Here is a 19,458-nt window from a genome sequence, read left to right as displayed (position 1 = left end):
ACAATTCAAATTACCACAGCATGCTTACAACATAGTTACTTCTACTAAAGGCAATAAAAATCACTGAATAGAATTGTTATAATTATTTTTTAACCTTATGCTATTTTTTCTGGCTTTGTGGATTTTGGGGCATTTAGTAGGAGAATTGCATTCGATATTCTAGATTCGAAACAGTTATTCTAGAATACCCAATTATTCTACTTTGAACATCCCTTCTGATACATTACTATTACCTTCCATAAAGTACTTACAAATTTTGTAATGAATCAGAATGAGGAAAAGTTGTGCATTGAATTTAAAAATTACCTTTTGTTTTCGAGGTTTTGCATTACAATTTGTTTACATGTTTCTTTGTAAATGTTTAATTGTGTTGTTTATTTTCAAGCAATTTTGTATCTAATAGTTTTGAATTGAAAATAAATTTTATTTTTAAACCTCTTTGAGTTGGTGCTTCAACATTTGCACAGGGCCTGTTTTTTTCAAGTTATACATTTTTTGTACAAATTGTTTTATCCTTTTCCAGAATACTTTGAAGAGAACAGTTTTGAACAGTTCTGTATCAATTACTGCAACGAAAAACTCCAGCAATTTTTCAACGGTCGTGTTCTTCGTGAGGAACAAGAACTATATGCAAAGGAGGGGTTAGGAGTCCATGAAGTGACATATGCCGATAATCAAGACTGCATAGGTAAAAAAAGGCTTATAAAATTTATTTTTTCTGAATATCTCTTTTATTTTAAGGATGAAATATTAAATTATGTTAATGAATGGAAGGTTTAAATACAGAGTCCATTATATAATATTAACTAGGAAGAAAGAATGCTTATTTTTTGTACTTGATTGTAAGCCATAGGCTGTAATGCTATTAATACTAGATACTATTGTATATACGTTCTACAAATATTTTTGGTGGTTTAAATAAATTTACTTGTTTAATATTGTACAATGGCTATATGCAAAAGAATTTCAAATTTCAAATTAAATCAAAATGCAGGGGGAAAATAATGTCACCATGAGATTAAAATGAAAGCTACCTTGAATTAAATGCTGCACTCTATTGTAAGCCACACAGAATAAAAATTATTAGGATACAAATATGTACAGGCTCTGATATGATTAAAATTTTGCTCAGACTTAATTGAGTCACCAAGGGTTGGCATTCTTGATATACTGGATGAAGAGAACAAGCTTCCTAGACCAGATGACACCCACTTTACATCTGTGGTGCACAGCAAACATAAGGGGCACTTCAGAATTTCTGTAAGTCATAGTGAGCCTAAAAATGTGTGATGATGTAATTCAAATTGGTTGTGAATTCTCAAATGGTCAAAAATTTACAATTGAGAAAATTTATCGGTTTTGAACAGTTGTTTTGTACCTTTATTTTTGATAGTTTGTTGTTTTAATCATAACTACCCATTCATATATTTGATTTGCCACATTTTTCATGCAAATTCGGTCAGCAATTTTAATGATACTTTTGTATACATTGTGCAAAAAGGCGGTATCATGCAGTAGCATTGTACTATAAATTGGCAGTTACATTCTTGTTCAATGACCTTAACAATATTTTTGTTTACTGGACACACTGAAATTAATGTAAATATTGACACAGTCCAATATTTTCTGAAAATATCACTGTCCATATTTCTGCTATATTTATCATGTTCATAATTTGTGTAACGTCAGGCCTTGTGTTGTTTGGCTAACACCAATCTTCCTAATTTGTCCAAGTTACCAGCTGCCATGAGATTATGCCATTATTGTAGAAATCGTAATTTGATCACATACAGACTTTTCTTTGGCATTAGATTGTCTTAAAACATGCATTTGCAAGTTTCATAATAAGCCTCCAAAGCAGGATGCACAAATTAAATGTAAATATGGACCAAAATATGTATTTTTTGTCCATTAAATCACTGTGTTTAAAGTGTATTTGTCTTGTAAAGAAATCAACTTACAATCAGTGAAAAAAAAGAAAAAAAGTTTTTCCAGCACAAAAGTTTTAACTTCTCAGTGAAATGACAAGTCACCATACCTAAACTCTTGGTTGACTTAATAGTATTAACCTTCCTTGAAACTTTTGAACAAAAAAATGCATCTCAGGAGCAAAACTAAGGCTTTGGGTTTTGGAATTGTTTAGTCTAAGCATCTGAGAAAAGTGGTACCCTACAGTCAAATATTACATGATATTTATCCCAGAAGAAAAATATAAATTGAATATCATATGCTGGATAAAAGATTATTGCCCAGACTTATAACGTGAAATAAACTTGTCAACAATATAGCTATTGTTTTAAATTTTGTTCGGGAACAATTTCTGATGTCTTTATGTCGTTAATTTATGGCCATGCTAATAACTACCAGTGAACAAGCCATTTGCATGTTGTGTTTTAGATTCCAAGAAAATCTCAACTTGCAAGTCATCGTAATATCCGTGATGATGAAGGTTTTCTTATTCGACATTTTGCTGGTGCTGTATGCTACCAAACAGTAAGTCATATTTTAGGCTCATTAACCAACAATTTTTTTTTTTTTATTTTTACTTTTTGTAACTGAGCTTGCTGAAAAATGTGACTTTTGTAACAGAACCGGTTGACAAAAAATTTGAATCCCACCACTGGTTTTGACTTATTTTTTTGTGCTTTTATACCTCATACACTACAGTTGTGACAAAAAATATAAAATCAGTTTTGCTATTTTATTTGCAGGTCAAATTCGTGGAAAAGAACAATGATGCTCTTCATAACTCTTTGGAACAGCTTGTGTGTAGTAGCAAGCACAAACTTGTTGGTCACATCTTTCAGAACCAAGCTTCCCAAGTGAAAAAAGGAAAACTGGCTTTTATTAGTGTCGGCAATAAATTTAAGGTAAACCCCTTTTTGTTCATTATATTTAACTGTTTACACAATGACATATTTTGCTTAAATTGTTTTTTAATAAAATTTTGTTAAAAATGTTAAATCCCCAAATAGTTAAATGCTGTATTTTCAAATTAAATGCTGTATGTTTGTTTAAAGTACATAATAATTGCTAGAAAAAAGCATTTATAACACATAATTTCTATCATTTTTATATTGTTGTTTTATTGCTTTAATTTATATTTTACTTTTTTGTGTGTCGCAACTTGCAAATAAGCCAAAAAAACAAAATGTATCTTTTAAGAAAACCTTTTTTGTAGGTTTTGCTTTTTAATTTCTCACTATTTAATCAGGCATATATATTTGTCAAGTTATTGACAATAATGGTTTCAGTTCACATAAAAAGCTTAATAGAATTATCTAGCATCAAAGGGCAAAAAATTAAAAGCAGTCCTTTAATTCAACATGAATAGTTAAAATTTATAGCTTCAAACCTTTGGTAAAAATGAATGAAAATTTACACTTTTACAGTCCACATAGCCATGTTTCAATTACAGCACTGCTTTATAGTCACATACGCTTGATGTTGTTATTGCACATTGTACATGTAGATTAACGCAAATAGCAAAAATCAAGTCAGTTCATTAAACTTCGTTAGTGTTGGAAGCACTTTTCGGGTAAGTAGGCTTGAGACCTTTTGATTTCACTTTTGATTTAGTGGTGTTACTATGACGATCTTTCTAATTTATATTGAGTTGTTTTGTTTTCTACCACTACTCATTTGCATGACTAGCTTTTATAGCTTGATTTCTTGGTTGGTAATGCTGTAGTTTTTTCTTAAAGTAGATCGATTATTACTGGTAGCTTTTCTATACCTTTAGTACTGTGTTAAAAATAAAACAGTAATGAACATCTTTTGGATCAAAGCTTTTAAAACTGTTTTGTTATGCTGTAACTTCTTGACATCACTTATCTATGCTTAAACTGGCCAAGGTTTATGAAAGAAGTAAAACATGAAACAAATCTTTTATTTTCGCTCATCAATGTAAGGACTGAAGAAGCAAGTTTTTTGTACTGAGCATGTTTAACATGTGTATTATTCACCATTAACTTATCTGTGACATATCCTGTGGACACATTATATTTTAAAAAAAATTAGGGCTTGTTAACCTCAAACAGATATTTTTTTGTGCTATACAAATTTAAGAGGTCACAACAATAAAAGTTGAATTTTGTTACTGAAAGTTACATTTTAGCATGGAAATTTTTAAATGTTCAAAATCACCATCTGTTTATTCAAACTGAAGTGTTTCTGCTTGATTTGCACTTCAAAACTTTTACAAATAACATCATTTTGTGACAAAAATGTTGTTGGTTTACTAAAACAATTAAACACTAAAAATCTTACAGAATGAATTAAAAAAATGTTGTGTGAGTATTTATTACTGGTTTGAAACAACTTCCTAACTCATACTAATCTCATTTTCCATGATTTCACTTGTGAACTTGTTATCACATGATGTGGTTTTCACACTGACCTGGAATGGACATTTTACATTTTGTGTTTTCACTTTACACTTTTTGATTTTCTTGTTTTATGTTTTCGCTTTTGTAGAGTTTTGTGTAGTTAGTGTTTAGAAAAGTATATGAAGTGGTGTAAAAAAATTAAAAAAACAGTTATCCGAAAAATTATGGTTCAAGTTGGTTATCGATATGATTTTTTCAACACTCAAGTAAGCAAATCTTATTTGAATTTCTTTTATTCAGACCCAACTTGGTCAACTACTGGAAAAGCTAAATGACACTGGTTCCAGTTTTATTCGCTGCATCAAACCCAACCTTTCAATGCAAGACAGTTTATTTGAGGGTGGACAAATCCTTAGTCAGCTGCAATGCTCTGGTATGTGAAAACATTCAAAAGTTCAAAAAATTGTATGTCAGTTTGCTTAAGTGTTTTTATTCTTTTTATTTTTTTCTCTAACAAAAACAAACCTAACCCACCTCAAACAAAACTATATAATCAAATAAAAAACTCTTTGAAACCGATTTTCCTACTTTTGTCTCTGAACTAGAGTTTTCAACATTTTTGTGGGCACCAACACCGACAAAGTTTTACATATATCAGTAGCTATAAACCACTGATAAGAAACACTCAGAAAGCCCCAAAGGTTCCAAAATGCTTGTCTGAAGCTCCAGATGTTCTCCACTTGTGTAATATGTTTCCACAGCATTTAACTAGTCAGCTTCTATTTTTGACACCGGAACTTCCAATGGCTTCCAAAGGCATTGAAAAGTTATGAACGGTTTCACAATGTAGTGGACCTTAAACCCGTGCTGAAAATAATATCTAAACCACAGATAAAAAAAGTTTGAGAGCCACTATAATAAACAAACCATACATTTTCCAACCACTGTTGATGGTTTTTAGGTATGGTGTCTGTACTTGATCTCATGCAAGGTGGTTTTCCTTCACGTGCTCAATTTTCTGACGTGTACAACATGTACAAGACGCTCATGCCTGACAAGTTGAAACGTCTTGATCCCAGAATGTTTTGCAAGGTAAACTTTTTGTCTTACATCCATTCCTATACCGCTTTCAATACTAGTTGCAATATTTTAGTTGGGTGTAAATAAACAGTTAACCTGGATTTTCGCCCAACTCAGACAAAACTTGAATTACAAATGATCTGTAATGTGCTAAGTGTTTAACTTATCGATATTGGTTAACCTGGATTTTTACCTAATTCGGACAAATTTTTGGTCCAAACGGTTCCGGATTAACCGAGGTTTTCTGTGCATGCAAACTGCACAAATTAAGGATGTTGGTGACAATAATTGTACATTTTAGGCTTTTTAGTGTTTGTTTCATTATTTTTTCTTGTTGTTAACTTATGTAGCACACAGTTTGTGTCTATTGGTTGAGTAACACAATACTTGTCAACAGTAAAAATACGGTTGTATAAGCGCGCAACAAAACTGTGTGACATCATCAAGTGTATTTGCAGGCCCTCTTCAAAGCACTCGGTCTTGATGATAAGGATTTCAAGTTCGGACTGACTAAAGTATTTTTCCGCCCGGGAAAGGTAAGAACTGGTACTTGACTGTTTACATTCAAACACTGTTTTTTTGTTAGTTGCGTAGCGTTCCGTTGAGTGTTCATTGGATAAATGGGGTCCTGACCTTAAATAATGCCCAAAGCACGGGTTTCGCCCAAAACCTGAATAGTTGGGTCAGTTGAGTTGCAATCCTTAATCTGGCTTTAAATGAATACAGCTATAAGCTACTCACGTACCATCCGAAAGGCCTTGGTGTACTGTAGGTGGTTAGGAAATAGCCCTTGTGCTAATAATGGCATTGATCATGTATTTTGTTTGGTCTTTTTTTCCCCACTGCTCGCAGCAAAATTTCCGCCCAAGTGGCTGACAAAGTTAGGGTAAAATGCCAAAAAAGCATAACAAAACGCGATAAAAGCACCTTTTGTTTCACGGTTTACTGAAACAAAAACTGATCAATAACATTTTATTTTGCTTCGAATATAGCGAAGACGTTGCATTATATCAAAACATTGCATGTGAACCTCCTTTAAAGAAACTCTATACATTACATTCTTGTGATGTTACCAAATAGCTAAAAGATTGTAAAACGACTTTGAATTAAAACATTAACACTGCCTGAACTTTACCAACATTATAAAATGTTTTTCTTTTTTGTCAAATGTAAAAATTTCAAATTTGCTTCAGAATATGTCGCACAAACGTAGAATTACATTATTCTTGGGATTTGAAAATATTCGAAGTATTAACTTTTACAACCAACATGTGTGTGTACAGTCCAACATGAAACCGGTTACGTCATTATTTGAGTGTTTGTCCATGCTACGTATATAAAATCCGGGCACATATTTCCAGGTAATGGCTAACAGACTGTTTAAATTCCAGTACACGTAACAGGGCGTCACTCAGCTGATACCAACTGGACAAAACCATTCTTTGAATTTTTGTTCTATTTTATTGCAATGGTTTTTTAAAACCACGTTTATATATAATTTTGCTGTCACAAATTTCGGCAAAACATATTTAAATACAAAATATTTGAACTTAATTCAATAAAACAGTGTGAAAAAGTTTTAAGTACTTGACCTCAATACTTTAACAAAAAATAATTTGCCATTTAACAAATTTGTTTTAATTACAATTTGCATTGTCTACAAGCGTATCTAGTATGAACTGCAGTTAACTAATAACTTTGTGTAAGATAAAATAAAACAAAATAAGGAACAAACTAAACACAAAAGCAAAATGATCATCTTACACAGTGGAGCCAAACGCAAACACATTCCTATTTTGAACAGCTTTGTTTAGTCCTCTAAAGACCTTCTTAGAAAAAGTAGACCAAAATTTGTTGAGTGATAGATTTTACTTGATTACATTATCACTGGTGCTAGTTCGAACATTTAATGACGTCGGACATTCCGAACGTATAACAGCAATAAAGCGCCCGTTTTAACTGTGAATAACTTTTGTCCGTTGAAAATGGCAGTTTATAGGGAGATGGCATTTTTTAGTTTAATATATTAGTTGGACTTTTTTGTTAAATAGTTGGATTTTTTGGAATCTCTTCATGCTACGATGTCCATTATAGTTTTGTCAAACCCTAAGCCTTAAAATTGACATGACTTTGTACCTAGTATTCATATGCTGGTTCGGTTTGACACATCCTTCACGTATCACCTTGTTGCTTTTGGGGTTAATTTTTAACTGGTATATGACTGGGTAGAAAGTACGTTAAAAACCGCACAACGAAGCTGGTTGATTTTGTCATTAATTTATTACATTCGTTGTTTGTGTAACACGTTGCTAAAAGTGGAAGCCGAACACTTCTGGAAAAACCCTAAAAGCGTTTGTTTGCTTTTTTTGCTGGTTAAAGCTCACGACAAACATTAAGTCACACAATAGAATCTATTTAAATAAGATATACCGATGATGCTATAAAAGCGAAATTAATACATCTAAAATTCTTACTGACTTGACTTGATAAATTTCAAATCATTAAGCATAAGGTTCATTATAGTCTTCATCCACCTAGCAACGAGCTGGGTGATTTTAATTGAAAGTATACAGTACGTTTTTTTTACTGGGTGTACAGATTAACATGAAAAACGGGGAGTATTTGAAACCTGAACATTTAACTAAGGTGTACCAGACGTATGGAACATCCGAAATCCTGGCGTTAACTGAATGTTCAAAGAATTTTCAAAACGAGAGACCGAACCCAGCCTCAGTTATCAAACTAGTAGGCAATTGCCACATTAGGTTGGGACTTAAAATGAACAGTATGGTTTCTTCCCTTATTCGGTGAACCTAGATGGCTAATGTTTCTCTATTTTGTACCATAAGTTAAAGAAAAACAATTCTGTGTCTTTTCCAGTTTGATTTTAAAAAGCTACATTCAGTAAATCTCGGTTAAACCGGTTTTGGTTAATCCGGATCTTCGCCTAATTCGAGCATAACTTAAGGTATAAATCATTTGCAATGTGGTAAACCTTTAACTAATCGACATTGGTTAACCCGGATCTTCGCCTAGAAGGGACAAATTATAGTCCATTCGGGTCCAGATTAACCGAGGTATTCTGTATGATAGGTGTAAGGAACTTAACCCACTCAGATATGGTAACCCTAGTTACTTACTGCTGTAGTAAAACTGTTGGACGGCGTTTGTTTCGCCCCTACTAGCCTACCAAATATGAAGATAGTGTACGCAGGTGCTAATGGCGTTTCCATTATACAATTAATTACAAAGTACTAGTTAGTGTATGTGGGCATCCTAATGTCACCTATTAATCAGGACAGGGAAAGAACGGTGACATGCAAAAAGGATTTTCCAAACACGTTTAACGTGCTCCCTAATTGACTAATACGTTACAGGCATCTGTAAAAACTGAAGGTGTTTGAAATTGGAAAGTATGCTTCTGTACAAAATCTATGTAATGCGCGATGTTGCTTAAAGACTCAATACATACAGCACTCTTAATTATTAAAATATATTTATGTTTACAATAAGACGGTAAAAATGGTTTTTCAAATGTTTTTTAGCAACTATAGCTGTATTAAAATAATTACGAACTGAACAAACAAGTTTTTTGTTTTCACATTCGATTTGGCAAAACGACTTAAAAGCCCCAAAAGTGTTCGAAATTTTTAAACTTGTCTTGAAATAAAAGGTTTAAATGTGAGACATTACGCAATATAAAACAACTAGCCTTTCACTTCTGTGTCAAAAGTCCCTATGGGGTAGAAAGTTTATTTACCAGTCGGCGTTAAAATATTGACATTAATTCGTTTGCAGTCTTGTAAATAATTCATGCAGCCGTGGTGCCTGTTATAAGCGGTAAGGCTCTTACATTTAATATTCCGCTATTAATTATGTATTCCAACTAAATGAATGTCGTACACGTTGTTTTGTGACTATATACGACAGGTGCATTCGTGTTAATCGTAAACCATTAGCAACGGGTTGCGCATCTATTTACGTCGAACCTTCCCTATAATTTACATTGTTTCAGACCTAAATAACTAAAGTATGGTTTGATTTAGTATTCAAGTGTGCGCTTGAATGTGAAATTTGATTTATAAACGCCCCAAGACCATGGCCCAAGCCCGAAACTCGGCCCGAGGATGGCCTTTTTCTAACAAGGCCCGAATCGGGTATAATAGAAAAAAAAACATGCACTTTTTCAATGTCTTGCCCTCTTGAAATAAAACCGTTTGCGCGTAGAACGAACAAGACCACGCTGTTGTGCAGATGTCAATAATAATGTCATCACATTTGCGTTTCCTGCGTTTCTCCTGAAACCTTCTTAAACGCAATGTCAGGGTAATACATAATACTGACACAAGCAATAGCACAAGAGCACATATGTGAACAGATCATACGTATGTTGTCGTGCATTATATTGTCACATGCTTTTTCACCTGCAATTTATTTGCTTATGTTTTCACACTGAACATTTAAAAGCATGTTTGGACTGTAAATCTTGAGATAGCCAGAGAACAAAACATATCATTCAAATTCTTGAACATCAAGCCAAAGAGTTTACTAATGTTTAAACCTGAATTCTTGCTGGTTTCGAACCTTCGGAAAAGATAACTTAAATAGTTTACAAAAAATGAGTCGAAGAAAAAAAATATGCATGGAATATATATATATTTCACCTAGCTGGCATCTTTAGTTGCTAAAAAGCCACAGGATAAAACATCCATAATAAAAATGATTTGAACACAACAAATTGAAGTTTGAAAATGATATATTCAAACGAAATTTGTTAGTTTAAACAGTAAAACACCTTATCCCAAGTGTAGAATTTTTCAAAATTTTCCAATTGTAATATTGCGTTAATCTGTTGCCTTGCAGTTTGCGGAGTTTGACCAGCTTATGAGATCGGACCCCGAAAACCTTAAGATTCTCATCAAACGTGTTGAGAAGTGGCTGATTCGTGCAAGATGGAGGAAATCTATCTGGTGTGCCTTCAGCGTCATCAAGTGTAAGAAAAAGTGTTTGAGTAATTCCGTAAGTCTCCTGTCGTGGGTTCGAATCCCACCACAGGCAAGCTTTTTTAGCCTATGTCTAACTATTGGGGATGCATGGGAGCCCGACTGATTAGAATGGTGGGGGATCCGTAAAATTTAAATTTTGATTTAGTTACTATTAAAACAGTTCTTGTCGAAGTGTAACCTATTGGTATTAGGGTTTAAAAGAGCAAAAATAAACGAAATCAAGAAAATAAACTTTTAGCATGAAAACTTTTGTGCACATAAAAATAGTCTGACAATAACATTCTGTTTTATTACTTAATGTCCTGACACTGAATGTCACAAATCTTTCGCTTTTGGAGTGGGCCTAAAAAGTTGATTTAGAAAATACAATAAATTCATGCTTTAAAGTAAATTACCCTTCATTAAAACAAAACTACTTGACTACTATGTTAACGTAGTGGACGGACTTTCTTATTTTTGTCATAAAACGACCTCGTTTATTTGTTCCAGTGAAGAACAAAATACTTTGGCGTCGAGGAAACTACATTTGCATACAGAAGCACATTCGAGGCTACCTTGCAAGAAAGAAGCACCAACCACGGTAAGTTTAAACAATTCGCAAATTAGTTTGTCTAAAAAAGTATCGTCGCCCTTTTAATTGAAATACAGTACATTTAACTTCAAATTTAGTTGTCGTATTAACTTCTATTACAAAACACATTGTCTTCAAAACTATTGTTTTATTTGGCTGTTCATGATTCAATTTGTAACTATTTGTAAATTTGAACAATTTGCAATTAAGGGTGTAAACAGAATGGGCGCTTGAATTAAAAAACAATATGATACTTACTTCGCAATCATGTTATTCCAGCTATATTGCAAACTACTTTATCTTCGCAACCATTGTACAATTTGCCGGTTTATCAGACAACTTGCGAACATTTTGCATTTTGAATGAAATGCAGTATAAAGAAATTGGCGTTAATCACCGTTTTCTTGAGTTTGTTTAGTTTTGGGACTGTTTGTAAAATGTAAACTTCATTAAAAAAAACGGTTAATATCACCCTGTATGCATTCGCCGTATCACTAAACAGCATTTTGATGTTCCTAGTATCCGTGCCCTGGCAAAGGTGATGCCACTGCTTCGCTCTCTACCCAACATGCGAGCTATGGTCAGTGTCCTTAAGGATAAGAAGGAAATGAGCACAAAGGTGGAAAATCATGAAAAGGCACTTCGTTCTCACATCAGCAAGATAAAGGTCAGTGCCAATTTGGAACTCTTACCCCCAAGCCAGTGGTCTTTACCTTCGGGTAATTGTCCCTACAGATGTAATGAATATGTTTAGGGGATAATTACATTTTTTAGGTTTTGTGGCGTTATTCTTTTGTGACAACACATGTAAGTCTGGCTTTTTTTCCTTCTGTGACATATTCAGTAATTTATTTTCAAAGGGGTAAATGAAATTCACTTGGTTGTTCTCATGGGTAAGAACCAGCGCCTTAAACTGTAATATTATGGTTTTCTAATGGAAGTTTGTAAAGCGTTTCAGGTAGACTGCATTTTCCTTGCCAAATCTGGTATGGTAATGCTTGTAAGACTTGATTTCTGTATGCCACCATTACCATCTGTCACAGGCCTGGCGTATTATAAACTTTAAACTACATGTTTTTCTATAGTATTTTAAAGACCCCACCCATATGCAATCATTAAGTGGTCATCCAGAAACAATGAAAGTAGTTATTTTTTTCCCATGCTTAAGTATTTTGTAAGAAATGTTAACGTTCAAGAAAACTCGTTTTTGGAAAAGTCACGTGAAAACAATGTTTTGTCATAAACCTACTTTTTGACCCAGCTCTACCACTCTATTACAAAAAGCCTTTAATAAAAAGCTTATTCTGATCGGCATTTTCAATCCAAGTAGTATTTCCAAATTTGGCAAATAATGTTTTGCAACCACTTAGTGACGTCACAATCGACAAACCTGAAAGTTTTTTTTTGTGTGTGCAGGCAGCAAAATTGGATTTGCCTGGCATGGAAAAATCCTTTCAGCAACTTATCAAACAGGAGGAAGTTTTACTTAAAGATCTGAAATCGAGAAAACTTGCAGAAGAAGAAGCAGAACGAGCCAGAAAGATCAAGGTATCTCATCTTCTATTTTTTCATTACATTTTTCTTTCTTGATTATCCGGGGTGTTTTGGACCAATGGTTTCAAAATCCGAAAAACAACAACAAATAATTGACGTCGTGTATTTTTTCCACACAACTAGCTTGTCTTCAACAAAGTAAACAATTTCTTTACTTATCACTTTGTGTTTAAATGCAAAGCTATGCGATCGTTTTATTCTAAATAAATGAAGGAGTAGCGCTTGTAGCATAAAATAAGGGTTAGTAGTTTTTTTTACCATAATGTCACCATATAAAACCGTTTATATGATGTTCGCAGCATTTGAATTATTTGTTTGTTAATTCCAAAACAATTCGATAACTTGAGATTAAACACTGAATCGTTTGTATTGTTTCTTCAGGAGCAAATGGAGTTGGAGCGCAAACGCCGAGAGGAGGAAGAGAGGCGCAAGAGACTCATGGAGGAAGAAAGAGAACGAAAGAGAAAAGAGGAGGAGGAGAAGCGAAGGATGTGAGTTTTGTGAACCTTGTTGTTTTTCAAAAAAAGTAATAGCAGACAAAGGATGTGGAATGTTTGTTTGTAGTAAAGCTGAGATGGAAGCACAAAGGAAGAGAGAAGAAGAGGAAGAGCGGAAAAGAGAGGAGGAGCAAAAGAAGATACAAGTAATTAACTTTAATATGTGCCCCGTTAAATATATAACAAAAGGAATGCCCAATAATCTTGACGAAAAAATGTTTGTGATAAAAGTCGGTAGTTATCAGAAAGCTTTATTGTTTTTACTGTTTAATCAGGCTCGCCTTGAGGCTGAGATGGCAAAAGAAAGAGAAGAAGAAGAAAGAAGGTAAATTAGATAAAACTGTTTTAATTTCGTTTTAAAATTTTATTATACGGTTTCTTTTCATTTACGAATATTTTTCAACCAAAAACTTGTTATAGCGTAACACATTGTCGGGTTTCGAACAAATTTAAAATTCAAAAGTCCTGACTTGGCCTTGTTTTGTTCGACTTTCGCAAATTACCCGGTTTTGTGTTTGCTGTATGCTTTTCTTGTTTATTTTAAATGGTTGAGAAGTTTGATTGATTTATTTTAAAGGGGGTGTTCTTTGCATACAGTATACTAGGGTACTTTTCTGACCAGAGCTTTACTAAAGCCGTTTTTTTAAGTCGAAACTTGGTGACTTTGCGACACAATTGATGTCTAGTGTGAAGTCATGCCCTTTTTTATTCAAACCTAAGCCAAACCCGACCCAAAAGTGTGACCCAACCTACCTACATCCCTGTTCTAATAAATGGAGTTATTGAGGCTATGGGCTTTAATCTGTTTGTTCAAGTTAAAAATAATTTTTGGTTATTCAACAGACGTGCCATAGAGGAGCAGGAAAGACGAGATCGTGAGTTGGCGATGAGACTCGCACAAGATGACTCGCATCCACAACTGGTCGAAGAACAACCGAGTAACGCAGCCGTTGTTCAGATGCAAAAGAGGTGACTTTACATTTGGTTCTGAACTTTTGCTTGAATTTTATGTTGGGGCGATAACGTCTTTTAACAACTCTTTGCAAGACACGAGTTCAGTCGAGTCATTTTATCAAAGAGTCAAAGTCGCATTATTGGTGAAATAACTCTTTCCAACAACTCGTTACAAATGACGAGTATAGTCGAGTCATTTAAAGTGGCGTTTTGCGGAATATTTTCTTTGCAACAACTTGTTCTATGACAGCAGGTAAGTTGCTGGACAGACAAACTCTTGTCAATAACTCGTTACAAGACGCGAGTTAAATCGAGTCAATTGACCAAAAAGTCAAATTCTAGTTGTTTGATAGATAATCACTTGCCCATAACTCCTTACCAAACACGAGTTAAGTCGAGTCATTTGGCTAACAACTTTAAAGTCGATTTGCGGTAAAAACTACTCTTGCCATAACTCGTTAGAAGACACAAGTAAAATTAGGTCATTTGGCCAGTCGAGTTGTTAGTTAGATCGTTATGACACGAGTAGGTCGAGTAATTCGCCGAGCTTGTTTCAAACTTTAAATCTTTGCTTGAGTTGGACCGCCTTTGTTTTTCTTACACAGTGCAATGGCTGCGGCATCTAACACAGTGGCAGGTGGTGCAAAGAAGAACGACTTGACAAAATGGAAATATACTGAACTACGAGATGCCATCAATACTTCTACAGGTATCAAAAACAGCTAAAACTTAAGTACAGATGTGTTAAAATACTTTTCACATGCAAGTTAAGTGCCTATCTTAAAAATACTTCTTTTCATATATATTTGCTATCTAGAGTTCTAGACCAGTGGTATGCAACCCGCGGCCTGCGGGCCACAATCCGGCCCGCCAAGCCGTTTAGTGTGGCCCTCAACAACACTTTGATTCAGAGCAAGTAAAAATGCACATTTATAAAAAATCTGCGCTAGTTTTCGGAATTTCCTAAGTTGCTATACGTAACTAGAATAAGCTAAACCAGCGCATAGAACTTAATTCACCTAGACCTATGGTATTCTATTCGCACTGGGTGCTTGTTGCGCATCTATACCAAATGTGACGTAATATATCTCTTTGTCTAGTAAACAATTACTTCGTTGTGAAAGGCAGTGTTGCGACAAAACTTACTTGTACCTAACATTTTGTTGATTTTAAACGTAAAATAAAACAAAACGGGGTGTGAAAATAATATCGACATGATATTATAATGCAAGCCGGACCAACAGGAGGGTAAAAAAAAATTGGTTATATGGCCCACCGACGAAAAAGGTTGCACAGCCCTGTTCTAGACCAATGATAAATTTTAATGCTTTGCAGATATCAAGTTGTTGGAAGATTGTCGCGAAGAATTCCACCGTCGCTTGAAAGTTTACCATTTGTGGAAATCCAAGCACAAGCCGAGAAATCAGGAACAAGATCAGAGGGCTCCCAAGACTGTTGTCGAACACGGTGAGAAATATCTTTTTGTAAACTTTTTCCTTGCCCGGCAGAACAACAGTTTGCTCATAACAGTTCGTAGAAAATTTGTTTTTAATTATACCCCCAAATAGTTAATATTTTGGTACAGTATTTTTTGTAGCGGAAAAACATGTAAATAATATAGGCAGCTGGTAAAAACATTCAAAACTAAAACATTTAAAACACCAAACCATAAGTAAATTCATTCGGCCGTGACAAAAAATTACGTCATGCCGCTTTCTCAGCAAACACTAATAAACAGAAAAAAGAATTTATTAGCATCATTTTGAAACTTACACTTTAAACAACTTTTGCAACCTTTAACTAAATAAATAAAGTTACCTTTCAGTTTTCTAACGTTGCACTTTTCTGCTTTCAATTATAGCGGCCACCCACCCTCACCCACAAGCTGCGCCATCGTTAGCCCCACCCCCTAAAGCAGCCCCACGTAGACAGCCTGCTCCGAATCCGAACACAGCGCAGCGATTCTTTCGAATCCCATTTATCCGTAACACCGACCAGGGATTGGATCCACAGTATCAAAAGAAAGGCTGGTGGTATGCGCACTTTGATGGCCAGTACATCGCTAGACAAATGGAGCTACATCCTGATAAAGTACCACTTCTGTTGGTTGCTGGTAAGATACAAGTTTTATTGCAGTGGTTTTTAACCGGTGTTCCGTGAAAGATCGCCAGATGTTTCGCCAGAAATTCGTTAGTTTGACTTGTATTCCATAGAACACCTGTTCAAAATCACTGGTTTGACACAATGGACGTAAATAGCTTTTCTATTCTGAAACTATTTATCCACTAGCACCAGGGTGAATGTTCTATCGCGACTTGCTTCATTTAGGGTTGTGAAATAATTAGAATGTATTTGCGTGGGCCTGTTGCTGATTAAGTTTAATACAGTAGTTAAGTATGAGCTTGTCTACTGTATTGCATCAAATTCTGTTTGGTGTTCTGAAAGATTATTTAATGCATACTGTGTTTCGTTCTGTGCCCCCCCCCCCCCCCCCCCCCCAAAATAAAAAAACACTGCTTTAATATGTATTTTTTGCAATTGAAAAGTGTATTGTTGTCCTTTTTCATTTTTAACCAGACGCAAAGTTTTATTTTAGCATAATTTTTTTCTACATAGTATCATAAAACAATTCAAAGCAGTAAACAGTTACCAGTTATAGAATAAAACATCGTAATACACAGAACTGTATCTGGCTTTACTAGAGACGACATAGGCATTAAAGAATACTGTTTTTTGCTTTTTTGTACAAAATTTTTTAACACTTGTGGTTTTTCAATAACTGATCGTGCCGTTTGAGCAAAGTTTAATTTTCAAAGATTTCAATACGGTTCATTGTGTGTCCAATAACGTGGTTACCTTCTATTAAGTTTATAGTATGTTTTGTGTTTAAAACAGGCAAGGATGATATGCAGATTTGTGAACTAAGGTTGGACGATACTGGACTTACCCGCAAGAAAGGGGCAGAGATTTTACCTCGCGAGTTTGAACAGGTAAGGCTCATTTAAGGCTTACACATAGAAAACTTAATTTGAAATCGAATTTTAAAGTTAAAATTATTTTTATGTACCAAGTAATGCTTATCTGGAAAGTGTATTGTTTTTATAGACGTTCTTGGTAAATTCATCAGGTAATGTTAAAAACGTCGTAAAAAACAATACATTTACCAGAGGAGCATTATTTAGTACATTATATAATGCCTGGCAGCAACAGTTTATACATCAAAATTATTTCGTCTGAACCTATGAGAGACTTTTTTTTAACAAGGGTTGTGAAACTTAAGTATAAACGTTGTATTTAATTTTACTTGCCATTGCTGGTCCAAAATTTGGTTGTTAACACACGTTTTAATTTTTTACTCTTTTTTGGATAGCTCTAGTAAATCTAAAGTTGTTTTTTGACCCTTTACAACATAAAACTTATCTCAGCCTAAATTACAATAACATCTTAATACAACTGAAGTACACAAGACACGGACTTTAAGAGCAGCTTTACTAAAATCAAAATTTCGCTGATGATGACCAATGTTTTTGTCGAAATGTCTGCGTAATAAAATCTGGTTTTATTCTACATCCTGACATAACCAACTACATTATATTCTGATAGGTATGGATCCAAAACCGTGGGCGGGAATACCTTCTTGCTGCTATCAAAGCTAAACAAGCACGTCCCACATATGCTACAGCCATGATGCAGCAAATGTCTCAATAATTTTCAGCGCTATGCGACTGCATCAAATCTAAGCTATTATTTTTGGTACTGGCTATAATGTGTTTTCGACCAATTTTAACCTAAAAAAACGTTTTTTGTCTGTTTTTTTCTGTCAGACTGTAATGTTAGGATTAAGGTTTACTTTTGTGTTAGCATCTGCTATTGTAGCCTTTTGGGCTTTTAGAAACAAAAATAGATGGTTGTAATAGTTTATTATTGCTTGAATATAATGTAATTGTAATTGATTTGTGTAACCTGTAGAAACTTCAATAAATCTGTAAAATTTTGCGTTTATGTAGCAAAAATTATCGCGCTTTTGTAATTAATTCATATATTTTGCGTTTTTGTACTTTGTCAAATTGTCGATTTTGCTTTTTGTGCCGATTTTTTCCATTTCGCTGAAAATCATTCCAGTGTTTACCCTTAGAAAAATGTTAACCAAAAATTTACTTGTGTGCAATCCAATTCCATTTTAACTCTTAAAATCGTACTTACTAATTCTGCCTACTCTGTTAAGCCGGTTTCACTGTTTTTTTGATATTGAACTTCCAATTTACTAACATGCTACCGTAGAAACTTTCATTTGTGTTTTTTCAACATTTAGGACATTTATTTCTGTAACATTGTCGATAAAATTGTGTTTGTTATAAAATACCACACAAAAGATAGAACTTTCCGTAGGTTTGGTAAATTTGCCATAATTTAGAATTACATTCATGCTGTTGCTGTTAGTTTAGTTTTGTTCAAGAAGCATTGTGCTGTTACCATATGCAACCGATATTCGTCAATTCTTGGCTATTTGCATCTAGTTGACGGTTTAAGGAGCCATCTGAATAAAAATTGCATTAGAATGTGATCCGCATAAATTAAATAACGACAAAATCAAGTTTGGATTTTGATTTTTGATTGGTTGAACATAAACATGTGACCTTTTGTACATGCTGCGTTTATTTATTTATTTCGCCATAGAATAGTGTACATAACTTTTCACGTATAATTCCAAATTCTATGTAAAATTCCAAAACATTACCATCAGCTCAAAACTTATGAATTATTACCTAACTAAACCATTTTCTGTACTTCAAAAAGGCCAATTTTTTCATCACTTTTTGTATCAACGAAAAATTTGTTTGAGAATTCTCACAATTTTTTTAACCAGCAGATTTTGTACGATGTCATGTGCAATTCGTTGACCACTGTAGAAAAATGATAAGCGCATTTATACAAAAGTAGCATTTCTGTTTTAGTCCTACTGTTTGGCTCCAGTAAACTTGCAAATTTTCAATTTTGCATAAAATGGTTGTAAAATTCTTCTACCTTGTTTTAGTGCATGATATCTCCATGCTGTATTTCAGGATGTGATAATATGTACAAACATCCCCAAATTACCGTTTACAACCAAACGAACGTTTGTATGAATTTGCTCTCGGTTTATATACTGTACCTACATGGTACAGTTTGAGTACCATCATTGCCCTCTAATAAATTTTAATTTAAAAAAAAGTAATTCATACCACCCTTCAATTTATACATGTAAATATATATGCTTATTCAATCACTTCAGTTCTTACAGCACCACTCTTCACTTAACGTGTTTTATATTCATTTTTGTTCCTGTACCAAACTTGTCCGGTGGCATAAAAATATCGGTACGCCGTATACGTAGCAAAATATTTTTGGTACGCCGTGAACCATTCCATTGTACAAAGTAGCAAAATTGTCCCTTCCTTAATCGGTCGCAATAAATTGTAGCAAAGCTG

The 19,458-nt window shown here is 34.0% G+C and overlaps 1 protein-coding gene across 2 annotated transcripts in view; it reads left to right on the top strand.

The window, feature by feature from the left end:
- LOC145232287 (unconventional myosin-VI-like) overlaps positions 1–19,458 on the top strand; it is a 27,262-nt gene extending 7,804 nt beyond the window's left edge. The window contains exons 11-31 of one of the 2 annotated variants that reach the window (XM_080096872.1): positions 524–688; positions 1,133–1,260; positions 2,398–2,493; positions 2,712–2,870; positions 3,473–3,538; positions 4,629–4,761; positions 5,290–5,420; positions 5,867–5,944; positions 10,272–10,401; positions 10,904–10,994; positions 11,505–11,652; positions 12,402–12,533; positions 12,921–13,030; positions 13,104–13,182; positions 13,312–13,361; positions 13,880–14,005; positions 14,596–14,699; positions 15,326–15,457; positions 15,852–16,103; positions 16,886–16,980; positions 17,594–19,458. In XM_080096872.1, the coding sequence (XP_079952998.1) occupies positions 524–688; positions 1,133–1,260; positions 2,398–2,493; positions 2,712–2,870; positions 3,473–3,538; positions 4,629–4,761; positions 5,290–5,420; positions 5,867–5,944; positions 10,272–10,401; positions 10,904–10,994; positions 11,505–11,652; positions 12,402–12,533; positions 12,921–13,030; positions 13,104–13,182; positions 13,312–13,361; positions 13,880–14,005; positions 14,596–14,699; positions 15,326–15,457; positions 15,852–16,103; positions 16,886–16,980; positions 17,594–17,698 (2,510 nt within the window). In that variant the 3' untranslated portion in view covers positions 17,699–19,458. The remainder of the gene's footprint in view (positions 1–523; positions 689–1,132; positions 1,261–2,397; positions 2,494–2,711; positions 2,871–3,472; positions 3,539–4,628; positions 4,762–5,289; positions 5,421–5,866; positions 5,945–10,271; positions 10,402–10,903; positions 10,995–11,504; positions 11,653–12,401; positions 12,534–12,920; positions 13,031–13,103; positions 13,183–13,311; positions 13,362–13,879; positions 14,006–14,595; positions 14,700–15,325; positions 15,458–15,851; positions 16,104–16,885; positions 16,981–17,593) is intronic. The other variant, XM_080096873.1, reaches the window with a different exon arrangement.

The sequence above is a fragment of the Phallusia mammillata genome, chromosome 6, assembly GCF_965637545.1.
Source record: "Phallusia mammillata chromosome 6, kaPhaMamm4.hap1.1, whole genome shotgun sequence".
NCBI classification, from domain to species: Eukaryota; Metazoa; Chordata; class Ascidiacea; order Phlebobranchia; family Ascidiidae; genus Phallusia; species Phallusia mammillata.
Note: the sequence above shows the minus strand (reverse complement) of the source record. Positions and strands in the feature narration are given on the sequence as shown.